General features: G+C 37.4%; 2 protein-coding genes across 5 annotated transcripts in view; one reads left to right on the top strand and one right to left on the bottom strand.

Annotated features, from left to right (window-relative positions):
* Nucleotides 1-339: 339 nt before the first annotated feature.
* FAM169A (family with sequence similarity 169 member A) overlaps nucleotides 340-16,012 on the bottom strand; it is a 67,307-nt gene continuing 51,634 nt past the window's right edge. For 3 of the 4 annotated variants that reach the window (XM_032848371.1, XM_032848388.1, XM_032848380.1), the window contains exons 7-13: nucleotides 13,240-13,368; nucleotides 12,609-12,721; nucleotides 9,800-9,839; nucleotides 9,159-9,309; nucleotides 5,552-5,708; nucleotides 2,215-2,418; nucleotides 340-1,312 (exon numbers count right to left, since the gene is read on the bottom strand). In XM_032848371.1, the coding sequence (XP_032704262.1) occupies nucleotides 764-1,312; nucleotides 2,215-2,418; nucleotides 5,552-5,708; nucleotides 9,159-9,309; nucleotides 9,800-9,839; nucleotides 12,609-12,721; nucleotides 13,240-13,368 (1,343 nt within the window). In that variant the 3' untranslated portion in view covers nucleotides 340-763. The remainder of the gene's footprint in view (nucleotides 1,313-2,214; nucleotides 2,419-5,551; nucleotides 5,709-9,158; nucleotides 9,310-9,799; nucleotides 9,840-12,608; nucleotides 12,722-13,239; nucleotides 13,369-16,012) is intronic. The other variant, XM_032848397.1, reaches the window with a different exon arrangement.
* LOC116861653 (bifunctional purine biosynthesis protein PURH-like) lies at nucleotides 13,672-15,591 on the top strand. Its single transcript, XM_032848408.1, has one exon. The coding sequence runs from the start codon at nucleotides 13,736-13,738 to the stop codon at nucleotides 15,512-15,514; it is 1,779 nt and encodes a 592-aa protein (XP_032704299.1). The 5' UTR covers nucleotides 13,672-13,735; the 3' UTR covers nucleotides 15,515-15,591.

The raw sequence follows: 16,012 nt of genomic DNA, 5'->3' as shown, positions 1-16,012 counted from the left end.
TATGCTAATTGAATGAGGACAAAAGTAATAGTCCCCAGCTTCAAATGATATTTTATATAATTATATTAGTGTCTACATGCCAGAGTTAAATCCCTAGCTGTACTGTATATATTGGATGTCATAAAGATTGAGGTGGAAACAGATTTTATACCTTTCCTCAGACACTGAAGTCAAAGTTTCGAAGAAACTCCACCTACACAACTAAGAATTAAGAGGCCAAAATACCACCTTCACAAACCTTTCACCATAAATTTCTATTTGTGCTCTCACTTAGTTGAAGTATATTTTCATTTACTGACATTTTTGTTTAGACATGCCTACATTTTTAAAAAATGATTAGTTTTAAGATAAAACTACTAGAACCCTCACCAAGTTTACTATTAAAATCCATAGTATAAAAGATTTCTGTGATCCTTACAAGTAATGTAAAGCCTACTACTTTCACTGTAATTTATATTTTCTGAAATATTAATGGCCAGACATCCCCAACTGCTAAAGAAAATATAGTATGATCTGGTTTCCCAAAGTTGAAACATGGTTAATAAAAATAAAAAAATTGTATTTACACAAAATAGCCTGAAAAATCAAAAAGAAGGGTGAATCCTAGGTCCTAAGGGGGACGGAAAACCGGCATCATAAATAAGTTCAAAGTGAAATTTTGGAATTTTTGCCCTGTGCCCCATGCCATTTATTAATTACCATATTTTAAAAACAACAATTACGTTACAAAGAAGAGGGTTTATCATCTGCAAATCTTCTTCATTCATGTCAGCTTGGCTTTCTTCTTCGCAGGTCCTTTATGCCCTTTGGCCTTTCTTCTTAAATTCCGCCTGTCTACCACAGGCACTTCCACTTCTATTTCCTCTGAGCTGCTATCCACAGTTTTTTCTGCTGATTGCGCAAACTGATCCAGCTGCTCAGAAGACGCTTCGGACTGCTCCTCTGACTGGTTTTTCTGTCCCGCGTTCTGTGAAAATGGCACATCTTCAAGTTCAACCTCTATCAAAGAGCTCTGAGAAAGAGCTGTAGACGTTTCCTGGGGCTCAGGCACCCCTTCGTCACCCTGGTCTTCCAATGAAGAAGTAGTGTTGGGTGATAAATTTTCAGAGATTGATTCCTCAGAAAATTCAGCTATCACAGAGTTTGGAAAACCACTGTCGGATCGTTCTTCATTTGGGATGGTAGCCACATTGTCTGAACTCCCAAAATGTGCTTTCTTTCTTGAAACTAGGGGCAGTTTCTCTTCAGTGTGTCCCTTTTCATCAGATGGGCCTTCGTCCAGCAACATTTCTGTGTCAGTTATATGCGAGATCTAAAAATAAAAAACTCAGTGAGCAAAATTTTGCAGTGTAGCTCTTATATAAATTACACATTAATATGCAATGATAATGAACTGCATTTTCAAGAATTCAGGACTCATTACTTTCATTCATCAGGTGTACATATTCTGAATACAAGTCTATTATTTCAAAACTGTCACATGATAACCTGGTTCTTGCTTTAAAGATATAATAAAAGTAATTCTTTTACCTCAAAAAGTATTAGAACATTTCAAACTTCTTATCAAAGTTCTTTAAACCATGAATCAACTACAAGTTTTTAGTTTCTTGGTATTACTGGAGCCAGAACCAAGAGTCCTCTGGGGCTTGACACTGTGCCACCACACAAAGTTTGACTACAGTTTCATTAGATGACAGGGAAGGGCAATGGAGATTTTATTCATTTATTTATTTGAGACACTAATAAATTAATGCTATACAACAGTTTTTTAGCCTTAAATTGGAATATCTGAAAGTAAAAATGAAGTTTCTTTAAAAATAGTCTATTAGGTTTTTCCCACTAATCTAATTTGTCTCCGTTTAAAACAAATTAAAATGACTATTCGTCATGGACTACGTAAGCAATAGGTATTCAAGTATTTGGTAAATAATGCTTTATCTATTTGCCTAAGCATTTCTCTAAATCTACAAAATAAAATTTGTTTTGTTACCAGAAGTCAGGTATGTATTTTAAGGTTACAAAGATGTGAATTTGTGGAATATTACTGATTGTATTTTCTTAAAATACCTAATCTAGCATAAAAATTAATATAGAATTTATTTTCCTGAAAAACTATATATATTAAGGGAGAGGAAAATATATATATTATTATGCCCCTTCCATGTAACCAACACTGGAACAGTCTGACTATAAACAAATTATTTCCCTTCTTACCTTATCCTGTGCAACAGTATCAGGGGGTTTTGAAGATTCTACCACCAGTGGAACAAGAGCAGTAGAGTCTTCGCTGGAATTAAGAGACTGCAATTTTATTTCTTCATCTAAAACTTCACTAGTGGAGTCCTCCTCTTCAGTTATAAGTGAGGTTTTAAGAGTATCATCCATTATCTCACCATTCATAGGCTCTAATTCAGATTCCTACATCATTGGGGGGGAAAAATAAGTCAAGACACAATTACAGGCTAATTTATTTGTCATGTAAAGTGAGTCCATTCTCGGTCTCCACCAGGACTCAAGATAAAGTCTACCACATTGCAAGGCATGAGTTAAGGAACAGTCTTACTGAGAAAAGATTAAATTTTTCAGGCAGGGTCAGTAAAAGAGAAGAAGGCACAAGTAACCCAAACTCCCTCTGTTCTTAGGAGACAGCAGACCGTGATGCTCTGTAGACACAGGACAGGAGACAGCAGACCGTGATGCTCTGTAGACACAGGACAGGTCTGAGATGCAGTGAAGACACACTGTCCCCTTCTTGTTCTTCTTTACAGGGCCATCAGGAGTGAAATCTTTTCAGTAAAAAGGCACCAGAGACTCTAGATTTGATGCCAGCTCTTTACAAAACACCGGCTGATGAGCACTTGGAATCTCTGGGGCCTGTGGGAAGTTAACAGGTTACACTGCCAGAGGGAGGAAGCACTACCAGTCTTGTGGGAAGCTCAGTTTGGATACAGCTTCTTGCTGGAAGAAGAAAACTCTGTCTCAGTTTCCTCATTGTCCAGTCAATTTTGGGCCATTTTTGGAACAATCCTACTCTTTATATCACATTAAATACGGAAGTATCAGTGAGGAGGTAACACAAACCTTCCAATTCTGAAACTCTTCTGCCAATGTTTATCAATATAAAATACTTATATTTAATGTTTAATAGTTCTAATGAATCTTAGTGACATTCTAATAGAGGGCATTTTATTACCATTGTAAAAATTAGAAAATGATGCACTCAAGGGCTCAGAAATAGGTTTGTCTGGTTTACATAAGATCTCTAAAGTCATAGGGATACTGAAATCAGGGATTAGAAAAATTTATCTGGCCAGACAGTATAAAAAAATAGACTGCATACAGAAGGTAATTAATAATAAAGCTCATAAAAGGATCAGCTAGGGTAGAAAAAATGCTGAAAGGAAGAAAATGAAAAAAACACAGCAAAAGCTTAAAAACCCCAGAATACTGGTAATTAACTGAAAGTGAGAAGCAACAGAAGAGAAAAACCTGTCTTTCAAGTTTTAGGTTTGGGAATAGAAGGAAAGATTAAACACACACACACACACACACACACACACACACACAAGGTCTAATATAGGAGTGCTAAGAACAGAGATTATGTTGAATTTAAGATGATAAAAGACATCTGTCTACATAGAATATTCAAAAGATAAGTAATATTATAGCATTATAGTCTCAATTAATATTCAAAGTCTAGAGTTGCTGGTCATCCCACAGAAATGAGAGTTCAACCATTAGATTGGATGCATTTTCATGTAGAGAACATGAACCAAGAGCAGAAAGCCAAGAACTGAGTTCTAGACTTCTAGACTTCTAGAATGTCCACGAATAAAGGGAAAAAAGCAACAACAGTCAAATAATAAAACCAAAACCAAACTTCAGGTAGGAAAACCAAGAAACCAAAGTACAGTGAGTGGTGTTATAAAACTTACCTCATGGGGGCCTAGAGAATATTAAGGAAGACACAGTAGTCAATCTAGGTGAGGAAAACTGCTGGAAATGAATGCAAGTGTCACTGGTGACCTATAAGAGTATGTGCTCAATGTACAGCTGGACAAATAAAACCCATTACATGAAGTATATATAGCATAATCTTAAGTTTTTACAAGAAAAATAACTATATTCCCACAAATGTCTGGATGCACATTTTTAAACATGTGCTTTACTGTCCAAATTTTTCACAAGAAAAAAAATGCCACTTAGAAACACAGTTTCATGGGGGCACCTGGGTGGCTCAGTGGGTTAAGCCTCTGCCTTCAGCTCAGGTCATGATCCCAGGGTCCTGGGATGGAGCCCTGCATCAGGCTCTCTGCTCAGCAGGAAGCCTGCTCCCCTCCCTCCCTCTCTCTGCCTGACTCTCTGCCTACTTGTGATCTCTCTCAAAAAAATAAATAAATAAAATCTTTAAAAAAAAAAAATACAGTTTCATGAAACAGAGAAAGCAAGAGCTAACCTGGAATACGCTAAGGAAATAAAATTGGTAACATAGTGACACTTCTTTGGATGCTGGCTGGACTTGGCAAACAGGTAAAAGACTTTTAAAGAATCTTAAGCACCTAGGAAAGAAGAAATAAGAAATCTCTACAGAGCCAAAGATGGAAGATACTAAAGATAAAGAGGAGAACAGGGAATGAACAGAGAAGAGAAAAAAAAAAAAAAAGTTAAGGACAAATACTAGAAGAGCTGCAGAAATCAGGAAAAAAAAAGAATTTACTTGGTCACAAAGGATTTTCCCATTTGTTTTCCACTGTTTTAAAAAAAATGAATTCAGTTATCAATTGTAGTCAAATTATCAATTAGTCATATATATATATGATATATATCATATATATATGATATATATCATATACATATGATATATATCATATATATATAATATATATCATATACATATATATATGATATATATATATGTTTGTTTTAACCTTCTAGCCAAGATACAGGTGCAACTGTGGCCTCAACGACCTTACGGCATTCTAACTGGTTCTATAAGGTGTATCTTATAATCATATATAATTTGTGTCACTTCTTAACTATGTTTAATCTCTCAAATTAATTTGTATTTTAAATATACAGAGGGATCTTACTACCTAAAATCCTCAATTTTACCTTTGCTGTAAGTCACACTTAAAAATTCAGATTGAGGGACGCCTGGGTGGCTCACTGGGTTAAAGACTCTGCCTTCTGCTCGGGTCATGGTCTCGGGGTCCTGGGATCCAGCCCTGCGTCAGGCTCTCTGCTCAGCAGGGAGACTGCTTCCCCCTCTTTCTCTGCCTGCCTCTCTGCCTACTTGTGATCTGTCAAATAAATAAATAAAATCTTTAAAAAAAAAAATTCAGTGAAACACGCAACAATACTTGTAACTTTATCCTCTCCCCAACTCCAGTACCTGACCTTGCTTAGTATAGAGCTATGCTTTTTAGCATCAAGCACAACTTCTACTAGGACTCTAAAATAGATCACATTTTTCTAACAATATATGATTAAGAAAGTTTAAATTTAGTTTACTTTCAATTCACTTTATTTAGTAATAAGCAGGATCTCATACCTTTTCACCATCTTGCTTTTCCAGGCGTGGTTGGGTTTCCGGTGCAGGCCGGGCATCCTTATCACTGCTTTCATCCTCAAATTCAATCACACTTTGTTCAGGTTCTTCTTCCAGGAATTCTTCTGAGCTCTCTGATGTACGTGCAGTAGATTCCAATCTAGGAAAGAAAACCACTCTTACTTGTTTTATTAAGGATGAATATAAAATTTCAGAAGTCTGTTAATACAGTAACACTTCAGACAATCAACCAAGTGTCGTCCAATGAACAACTTCCCATATTAAAGGTCCAAAACCAATCTCCTCTTCTTACAAAGTTGTCCTCTTTGCTACCTTGTTCTCTAGTTTGAATAGTAACACCACAATCTCCACAATCATGTAAGCTAGAATCTTCTTTTACTCTAACCATATCTCACTGATTCTCATTCTATTAGAAAGAAAACACATCCCAATTTACCTGAGACAGTCCAGTTCACAGCTTTTGTCTCAGCATCGGCATATCACTAATAATGCCCCTTTCAGTCTCAAAGATACCAGTTTGGACAGTAAATGATACGGTTTTGTTCTACTTCCCAAATGCCTTTCAAACATATCCCTACTTTTTTGTTTCCATTTTCATGATCCTCCTTTAGGCCCTCTCTGGACCACCATAATTTTGTCCCAACTCATCTCTGAACTTGCAGTACATACATTGTTTAGTGAAGCTGTAAGAGCTGTTATATTATAACCCATCCATACCTGTGACAGTCCAGCTCAGAAAACTCTGATGATTCTCTACAGCTTAGAGAATAAAGTGTATTTCCTTACAAAGGCTAACATGACCAAACCCTCATATATATCTACACATTAGCCTCTGAAATCATCGAACATTTATTATCTTGTTTCTGGGGGTTAGGAATCCAGGTGGGGCTTAGCTGAGTACCTCTGTCTCACGGTCTCATGGAGTCACAATCAACCCAGCAACTGGGGATGCAGACTCATCTGAAAGTCTGACTGGCAGTGCTCCCCCCAACCACCCTGAACTCCCCCCACTCATGTGGTTGCTGGTAGCATTCAGTTCATCATGCAGGCCAACATACTGAGGGCCCAATTCCTTGGGGACTATTGCCACATGGTCCCTCCTCATAGGGCTGCTCAGAGTATGGCTACTTGCTTCCCCTGCATGAATTATCTTACCAGGCCTCATCCACCAGGCAAAGGTGGTCTTCTTGCTCATCCTACTGCTAAATACTTCACTGAGTCGCTCATGCTGCTACAACGCCCAGCTGGCCTGGACCTAGACTCTCATATTTTTATTTCCTACTAGATGGTAACATTTACATCATACATCAGTTATCCTTATTAATATTACTCTTAGCTTTTTGTCTTTGCTCATGCTATATCTACATGGTACAATATGGTAGCCACAACACATGTCATGATTTACATTAATCAAAATTAAATGAAATTTAAAATTCAGTTCCTAAGTTCCATGCACTGGTCATACTTGAAGTGCTCAATGGGCATACTAAAGTAGGGCTGCCATTTTGGGCAGGGCAGATAAAGTACATTTTTTCATCATCACAATAAGTTCTCTGGACAACCCTGGTATACAGCAGGGATCAACCAACTTTTCCGTTAGGTTTTATGGGCGATACCGTCTCCGAATAACTATTCAACTCTGCCACTGTAATACAAAAGCAACCATACAAACATGTAAGTTAATGAACGTGGAACTGTTACAACAAAGTTTTATTTACAACAATAGTCAGTAGGTCAGATTTGAGCTACAGACCATAATTTGTGGAATCCTGGACTAGAACACCTTCTCTCTCAACTCTGCTTGTTGAGTTTCAACTTATTTTTGAAGACCTGGTCCAAATGCCAATCTCTCTATCCTCTCACATTTAATCAAATCTCTCCTCTGCATCTATACCATTTTGTACTTCTGTTACTACAATCTACCTTGCAGTTTCTCTTTTTTTTTTTTAAGATTTTATTTATTGATTTGATAGAGAGAGATCACAAGTAGACAGAGAGGCAGGCAGAGGAGAGTGAGGAAGCAGGCTCCCTGTTAAGCAGAGCACCCGATGCGGGGCTCCATCCCAGGACCCTGAGATCATGACCTGAGCCAAAGGCAGAGGCTTTAACCCACTGAGCCACCCAGGCGCCCCATACCCTGCAGTTTCTTAACCTATGTCACAGGTATAGCTAATGAATTAGAAACCGGACAGTCAACTCTTCAAGGACAAAGATGAAATTTTGTTCTTCATAACAGCTGAGCAAGAATTCAACCATTTAGTCTTATGTTACTGTTCTACTTAGGAAAAACAAAATTCCACAATAATTTGGGATGTTCAATATAAAATGCACTGTTACATTCCCTTCTAAAAAGGATATTACAGGGCACCTGTGTGGCTCAGTGAGTTAAGGCCTCTGCCTTCAGCTCAGGTCATGATCCCAAGGTCCTGAGATGGAGCCTCGCATCCCACTCTCCACTTAGTGGGGAGCCTGCTTCCCCCTGCTCCTCTCTGCCTGCCTGTCTGTGATCTCTGTCTGTCAAATAAACAAATAAAGTCTTTTAAAAAATAAATAAATAAATAAATAAATAAATAAAATAAAAAGGATATTACATCAAAATGTTACACAGGAAGAAAACTAATTATCTAACCTCTTTTCACAAATTATTGGATTTAAATAGTTATATTTGCCTTTATCACTAAAACATTTACATAATTACCCAATTATCCGAATTTTAGATTATTTACATAATGAAATTAGCATACCTACAGAATTTTCTACTTGAAAATAATTTCACAGATAAAATGCCAAAGCTATGAATGGTTAACTCAAGAACAACTAACTGGTAAGACTATTAGGACAAAAAAGTCAAGTTTTTTTTATAAAATATGAAATCTTGCTTTCTTTAAGGTTCCAAGGAAGACAGAGGATAAAGTTCTGATCTGAGTTTTCTCTGGTCTCAGCTGGCTATTAATAAGTTCCTAGAGAAGGGGACCGAACGGGCTTACGGTTATCGCTAATTTGTGTTATATCCAGTAACCCAGTATAATGAATCCATTATAAAATAGAACTTAGGGTTTTTTAAAAAATTGACTAATCCTCAGCAGTACTAAAATCTGTAGCTACTATAAAAGTTGGGATAATATAATTACTAGAATATTCTCTTGGATTTTCAGACATGAGAGATTAAATTGTGGATTTATTTTATTCTCTCACTAGCAACTTCTCCCTATACTACATCGAAGTGAGTACAATCAGCAATCCTGTACAAGAATTCAAATACAAAGTCTTACACCAAGGTTATGTGCTATACAAATAATATAATAATAACTTCTACCTTAAATACTAAATACTAATAACATGAAAGTAAGGGGCACATGGGTGGCTCGGTTGGTAAGCATCTAACTTTGGCTCAGGTCATGATCCCAGGGTCCTAGCATAGAGCACTGCATGAGATTGGGGGTGTTCCTGCTCAGTGGGGAGCCTGCTTCTCCCTCTCCCTCTGCCTCTGCCCCTCCCCCTGCTTGTGCTCTCTCTCTCAAATAAAACCTTTAAAAAATATGAAAATAAGAATAATGAAATAATGACAGTAAAATAACCAATACTTTACTTGTTTATTGAAGCTGTAGGTGAAGTCTGGGGTGTCTTTTCATCTTCTCCTTGAGAACTACTAAATTCAGTATCCTGAAACCGCTTCCCAATCTTTGGTCGCTTCAGATGACTACCTCGAGTACGAGTGGAAACCGGTGTTTTATCGTGACCTGAGAAAAAATAGCGAAACTACAATTAATTCAGTATGTCCTGAAAGGATTATGTTATAATACACAGAAATGTAAGAACTATGACAGCTTACATATATTCCCACAATTACACATTTCTTTCTCTCACTTGTATCAGGCCAAGAAACAATGTCAGTTTTTTTTCTAACTTATGAAATAACTTCACATTATTCATTCCTCACATTTCCATATTGCCCTGAGCTCTGCAATGTATTTTTGCATTTTTACTTATATTGTCTCCCAATAATCCTGGGACATAAACAAGGCAGACATAACTCTATTTTACAGGTAAGAAAATTAGGACAAAAAAGGTACGGTAGCTGACTTTGTTCACATAGCAAGACCAGTGGTAGTGGTGGCATTAGAACTCAGCTCTATTCTTAGTGGGTAAGTCTTCACTTACTCTACGGGACATCTCCCACCCCTAAATTTTAATCATCTCAAATACTGGTAGATTAGCTCAATTTCTCACCTTCAGAAGTACTTGCAAAGGCATCTTTTAGAGAGTCAATCTAAAATAGAAATACAGATTAAAACCAAACATTTTAGTTTTTTCCTCCCTATGAATCTATTTTAGTCAGTGCCAAAAAAAATCTTATGAAACATTTTTCAAATAGTACTTTTTGTATTCACTATTCACCATTCACCTGAAGAAATTAAAAGGTGATGTTACAGCCTCAGTTTATCCTGATGTTGAGCCCGTACCAAGCCACCTAATACGTTACAGTACAACTCATTGAAGTTTCCTAGTGTCCTGTCCTCAGCTACCTCCTCTTCTCTGTCTACATGCTCTTCCTGTGTAATTTTATCTACTACCTTTACTTCAACATCTATTTACTGATGAATCCAGGTTTGTAATTTCATCTCCCCAACTTCTTTCCTGATTTCCAAAGAAATATGGATGCTCCATCCAATTTCACAACCAACCTGTTCCAAATTAAACTCTTCTCCCAATATTATTCCCTATCTTGGTTAATGGCAGTAACAGTTCAGTCAACCATTCTGGCCAAAAACCTGTTAAGTCAGTAATGACTTCTTAACCGTCCTTAAGTGAACTGCAAAGCCTTCAATTCTGACTCTGAAGACTCTCTCACAAATGCCCCCTCCTTTGTATTACTGATTCTCTAGTTTAGGCCTTTATCATCTTTAATGTGATTATTCCAAGAGCCTCATCCCTGGTATCCCTCACTCTATCGCATGCTCTGTAATCCCTTCCAACCTGATGGCAAAGATGCTTCCAAATCACAAACTGTGCTACTCTTTTGCTTTAAAAAACAAAAACAAAAACAAAACATTTAATGGTTTATTACTGCCTAGAATATAAACTCTCAACCTCTTCAAAACCAATTTACACTTGATTGGTTTTTGTTGTTTTTTTTTTTAAACACACTAGCCTTTGGAAAACCTTAGCCTTTGTCACAAAACTCACACCTGCCCCTTGAAAGTCAGATTGGTTGCTGCTTCACCTACTCCACTCCTTGGGTAGAGTTACTCACTCTGCTATGTACCTTCGTCATTTGCTATTTGCCCTATTAAGACAATTATAATCCTGTAGTTTGTTTATTTAATCTGGTTCCAATAATGGACCATCTACTTCTCCCATGCTTGTAAGAACCACATCTTTGTACATCTAGCACTTGCCAAAGTATCTACTTCATTATATAAATTACTATTCATTCGTTCATCACACACTTACTGAAACCCTACGACACAGCAGGCACTGAGACTTTAAGGTGGTCCACTGACAGGACACAAAAAAGGATAAACTGGGACAGTTAAGACAAAAATCCTGTCTTCAAGAAGCCTGCAGTTGAACTAGACAAGGTTAACACACATATAAAAATCATTTTAAAATGGTACAAAGAGTATAAGTACATGTAATGTTTTATGTCACAAAATAGGAAAAAGCAAGTAGAAATACCATCATCGCCTGAAGAATAAATCATATAGTGACTGTTTCACAGTGTATCTCAAAACATCGAGTTGTACACCTTAAATACGTACAATCTTTGTCAATTATACCTCAGCAAAGCTAAAAACAATGTGGTTAAAATAAACAAGACCACTTCCCCATTTGGTTAGCAATAAAAAGAGAGATAAGATATTTTTTTGAGAGATAAAATATTTTAATGTGAAAAATATTTCCCTTGAACTAATTAAAATCTTAGAGTAATTTGAAGAATATGAATTTCTAAAATGAAAGAAAACTGAATTTATGCTGCCACCCTTGTGACATGGTTTAATATATATTCTCATTTACACAACCCATTTAAAATTATTTGGCTTATTATTAAGGTAAATCACTGTTCTCACCACATTTTGGGAAAAGATTTTTTGTCTACCTTCCCTGATTTTATGATGTCTGACCAATACTAATTAAGTTTAAGAGTATCTGAGGAATTTGGACCTCAATATTATCAAACCTGGGGTTATCATTTAGCTTGAATTTCCAAATGTAGAAAAAAATAACAACGAAAAATCTAACTCCTTACATGGGATTGTATGATTTACATTATCCTTAAAAACGTTTCCAAAAAGTTCAGTCAACACTCACACTAATCAAGGCAGAAATAAGAGGCACAAATAATTCCCCAAAGCACTTGTCCCTGGAAGATTTACCTAGTACTTTCAAAATGTATTACATTCTACAAAGACCTGGCACAGAGACTCAAACTTTCCACAGTAACTTCATAACTTTTGACCTACTACTAATTTCACTTCTAGAAATTTATCAGTGCAAGGAAAGAATTACATAGGCAAAAAGATGCATATATGAATGCGTTCACTGCTGAGCCACTTACGCAAAAAACTTAAGTAATATGTTATAGAACTAAACAATGGTATTTACATAGAATAGTATGCTGCTATTTAATAATCATGTTTTGAAACAATGCCATGGAAATGCTTATAATATTATGTTAGTGGAGGAAAAACAGAAGCAGCATAACAGGAAACAAAAATATATACAGACAATGTTCTATAATATATATTAAATACAAATAGAAAAATGTTAACAGTGGCTGTATCTGAGGTAGTGGGATTAGAGATTTTTATTTTCTTCTATTTCTTCTATATTATTTTGTGTGATTCCAAATTATTTTTCAAAGAAAACTAAGTCCTTAGTAAGCCATTAACAGGAGATTCCAAGAAAACTAACACAGTAAAAAATTAAAATTACATAAGTTGATGAACACTAACATTTACAAAATTAAATATTAGCTGAAGCTAGTTTAAAGAAACAAAAATTATTATTTCCTACAATAAACACACAGTGTACCTACAGTTAGCTGCATCTCACTAGACTGATTGTCTTCAGTTTCTGCTTCATATTCTGGAACAGATGCAAGACCATATTCTCCAGACATAGGTCTTTTAGCTTCATTTTGAGAAACTGCTGTGTATAGAAGAATTTTAAAAATTGTAACCCAATCAGTATTTGGTTTTAACTAAACATGGTTTGTACTGATTTTTCACAAAAGCCCTGAATAGCATCCTGAACAGAAGGGTGTTGAAAACTTAGGTGTGGAGTATCTCCTTCACCAATATCTTATAATGAAAACTTGCCATTATAAAAGTATTAGTTATCTGTATTTCGTGACTTTGAGGAAAGACCAGGGACTACTCTCTGATTCCTTGATGCCTATTCTATGCTGCTTTAGTATCTGTGTTTCCTTCTTACCCACCAATTCCTAGAATGTTAGACTCTGCTGGGCTATTATAATTCTAAATCCTCTTATTATTAGTGACTCAAATGTTAATACGTAACAAAAATTCAAACTTTAGAAAAGAGGATCTGTTACTAGAGAGGTCACATTACAATATACCATAACTCCAGACTAAGAGCCACAAACATTAAAAGGCTCTGCTCTTTAACCCTGACATGTGTTTCAACTTGAAACCTGTAATTCTTACCTGTAATTTTAAGTGTTTCTCTCTGTAATGCTCTGGTGACTGGTATCCGCTGGTACCAGTGTCCAACACCTTCAACCTCCCAAAGGAGTTCATGATCTCCTGGATACTTTTCAAAGTACTGCTTGCAAGCTGAAAAATACATTTGGAATTTTCTAGAAACCCCAAATTATCAGTTATTTTGGAAAACAGAAAGAAGACACAAAGTAAGCTGCCCAGCTCACTTAATGGGGCTAGCATAACACCAATGCAACTCATTTACACATCAGTCTCATTAATGCAAATTTTAACCTGAACAGACAATAAAAATCCTATTAGAAGATGTGTTTCACCATTAAGGAGGAAATTACTAAATATTACTGAGGGGCATAAAATTACAATAAAATGATTATTAGACTCAATAGTATAAAAACACCAATTCTCGACCGGCTCGGCGCCCCTCCGCACGTGGTGTTACCGCTGCCGCCCCCGCCTGGCCCAGACCCCGCCGCCCGCAGCCATGGCACCCAGCCAGCTCGCCTTATTTAGTGTCTCTGACAAAACGGGCCTTGTGGAATTTGCCAGAAACCTAACTTCAGTTGGTTTGAATCTGATCGCCTCTGGAGGGACTGCAAAAGCTCTCAGGGATGCAGGTCTGGCAGTCAGAGATGTCTCTGAGCTGACAGGATTTCCTGAAATGTTAGGGGGGCGTGTGAAAACATTGCATCCTGCAGTCCATGCTGGAATCTTGGCTCGTAATATCCCAGAAGATAATGCTGACATGGCCAGACTTGATTTCAGTCTTATAAGAGTTGTCGTCTGCAATCTCTATCCCTTTGTGAAGACAGTGGCTTCTCCAGATGTAACTGTTGAACAGGCTGTTGAGCAGATTGATATTGGCGGAGTAACCCTACTGAGAGCAGCAGCCAAAAACCATGCTCGGGTGACAGTAGTATGTGAACCCGAGGACTATGCAGCTGTGTCCACAGAGATGCAGAGCTCCAACAGCAAAGACACCTCCTTGGAGACCAGACGTCAGTTAGCCTTGAAGGCCTTCACTCATACGGCACAATATGATGAAGCAATTTCAGATTACTTCAGGAGACAGTATAGTAAAGGAATATCTCAGATGCCTTTGAGGTATGGAATGAACCTTCATCAAACTCCTGCCCAGTTATACACGCTGAAGCCCAAGCTTCCCATCACAGTTCTAAATGGAGCCCCTGGATTTATAAACTTGTGTGATGCTTTGAATGCCTGGCAGCTGGTGAAGGAACTCAAAGAAGCTTTAGGCATTCCAGCTGCTGCCTCTTTCAAACATGTCAGCCCAGCAGGTGCTGCTGTTGGAATTCCACTCAGTGAAGACGAGGCCAAAGTCTGCATGGTCTATGATCTGTATAAAACCCTTACACCCATATCAACTGCATATGCAAGAGCAAGAGGGGCTGATAGGATGTCTTCGTTTGGTGACTTTGTTGCATTATCTGATGTTTGTGATGTTCCTGCTGCCAAAATTATCTCCAGAGAGGTATCTGATGGTATTGTTGCCCCAGGATATGAAGATGAAGCTTTGAAAATACTTTCTAAAAAAAAAAATGGAAACTACTGTGTTCTTCAGATGGATCAGTCCTACAATCCAGATGAAAACGAAGTTCGAACTCTCTTTGGTCTTCGTTTAAGTCAGAAGAGAAATAATGGTGTCATCGACAGGTCATTATTTAGCAACGTGGTGACCAAGAATAAAGATTTGCCAGAGTCTGCGCTCAGAGACCTCATTGTAGCCACCATTGCTGTGAAGTACACGCAGTCTAACTCCGTGTGCTATGCCAAGAATGGTCAGGTTATCGGCATTGGAGCAGGACAGCAGTCTCGAATACACTGCACACGCCTTGCAGGGGATAAAGCAAATTATTGGTGGCTTAGACATCATCCACAAGTCCTTTCAGTGAAGTTTAAAACTGGAGTGAAGAGAGCAGAAATCTCCAATGCCATTGATCAGTATGTTACTGGAACCATTGGCGAGGATGAGGATTTGATAAAGTGGAAGGCATTGTTTGAAGAAGTGCCTGAATTATTAACTGAAGCAGAGAAGAAGGAATGGGTTGACAAACTTAGTGAAGTTTCTCTCAGCTCTGATGCCTTCTTTCCTTTCAGGGATAATGTAGACAGAGCTAAAAGGAGCGGTGTGGCCTACATTGCTGCTCCTTCTGGTTCTGCTGCTGACAAAGTTGTGATTGAGGCTTGCGATGAATTGGGAATAATCCTTGCTCATACGAATCTTCGGCTCTTTCATCACTGATTTCGTTGCCCCGTATTTTATGGTTTGCTTATGTGTAGGTGAAAAATCACATGTAACATTTTGACAATATCTTTTTTTAAAAATAAAACATTAAGACTTAAAAAAAAAAAAAACACCAATTCTCACCAATCATTTGGTAAATTCCATGCAATTATAAACAAATTCCCAACAAGTTTGTTTTTTAAGGGAACTTATCAAAACTTGACCCCAAATTCAAAATGAAGGAAGAAAGGGTTAAGAAAAAGGATATGGAAAAAAAAGATGAAGAAAAGGAAAAAGAAAAATTGAAATACCAGGGGAAAAAGCCCATGAGGAAAGAAGGACACACCAAGAACCTGGCAAATGACAGAGGCAGCATTACATCTCCTGGCAGAGTAGACTAACTATTAATAATGCGGGGTGGCTCAGTGTGTTAGAGCCTCTGCCTTTGGCTCAGTTCATGATCTCAGGGTCCTGGGATCGAGCCCTACATTGGGCTCTCCACGCAGCAGGGACACT

The sequence above is a fragment of the Lontra canadensis genome, unplaced genomic scaffold, assembly GCF_010015895.1.
Source record: "Lontra canadensis isolate GAN:19392208 unplaced genomic scaffold, GSC_riverotter_1.0 scaffold4, whole genome shotgun sequence".
Lineage (NCBI taxonomy): Eukaryota > Metazoa > Chordata > Mammalia > Carnivora > Mustelidae > Lontra > Lontra canadensis.
The sequence above is the reverse complement of the archived record's forward strand: the minus strand, read 5'-3'. Positions and strand labels throughout refer to the sequence as shown.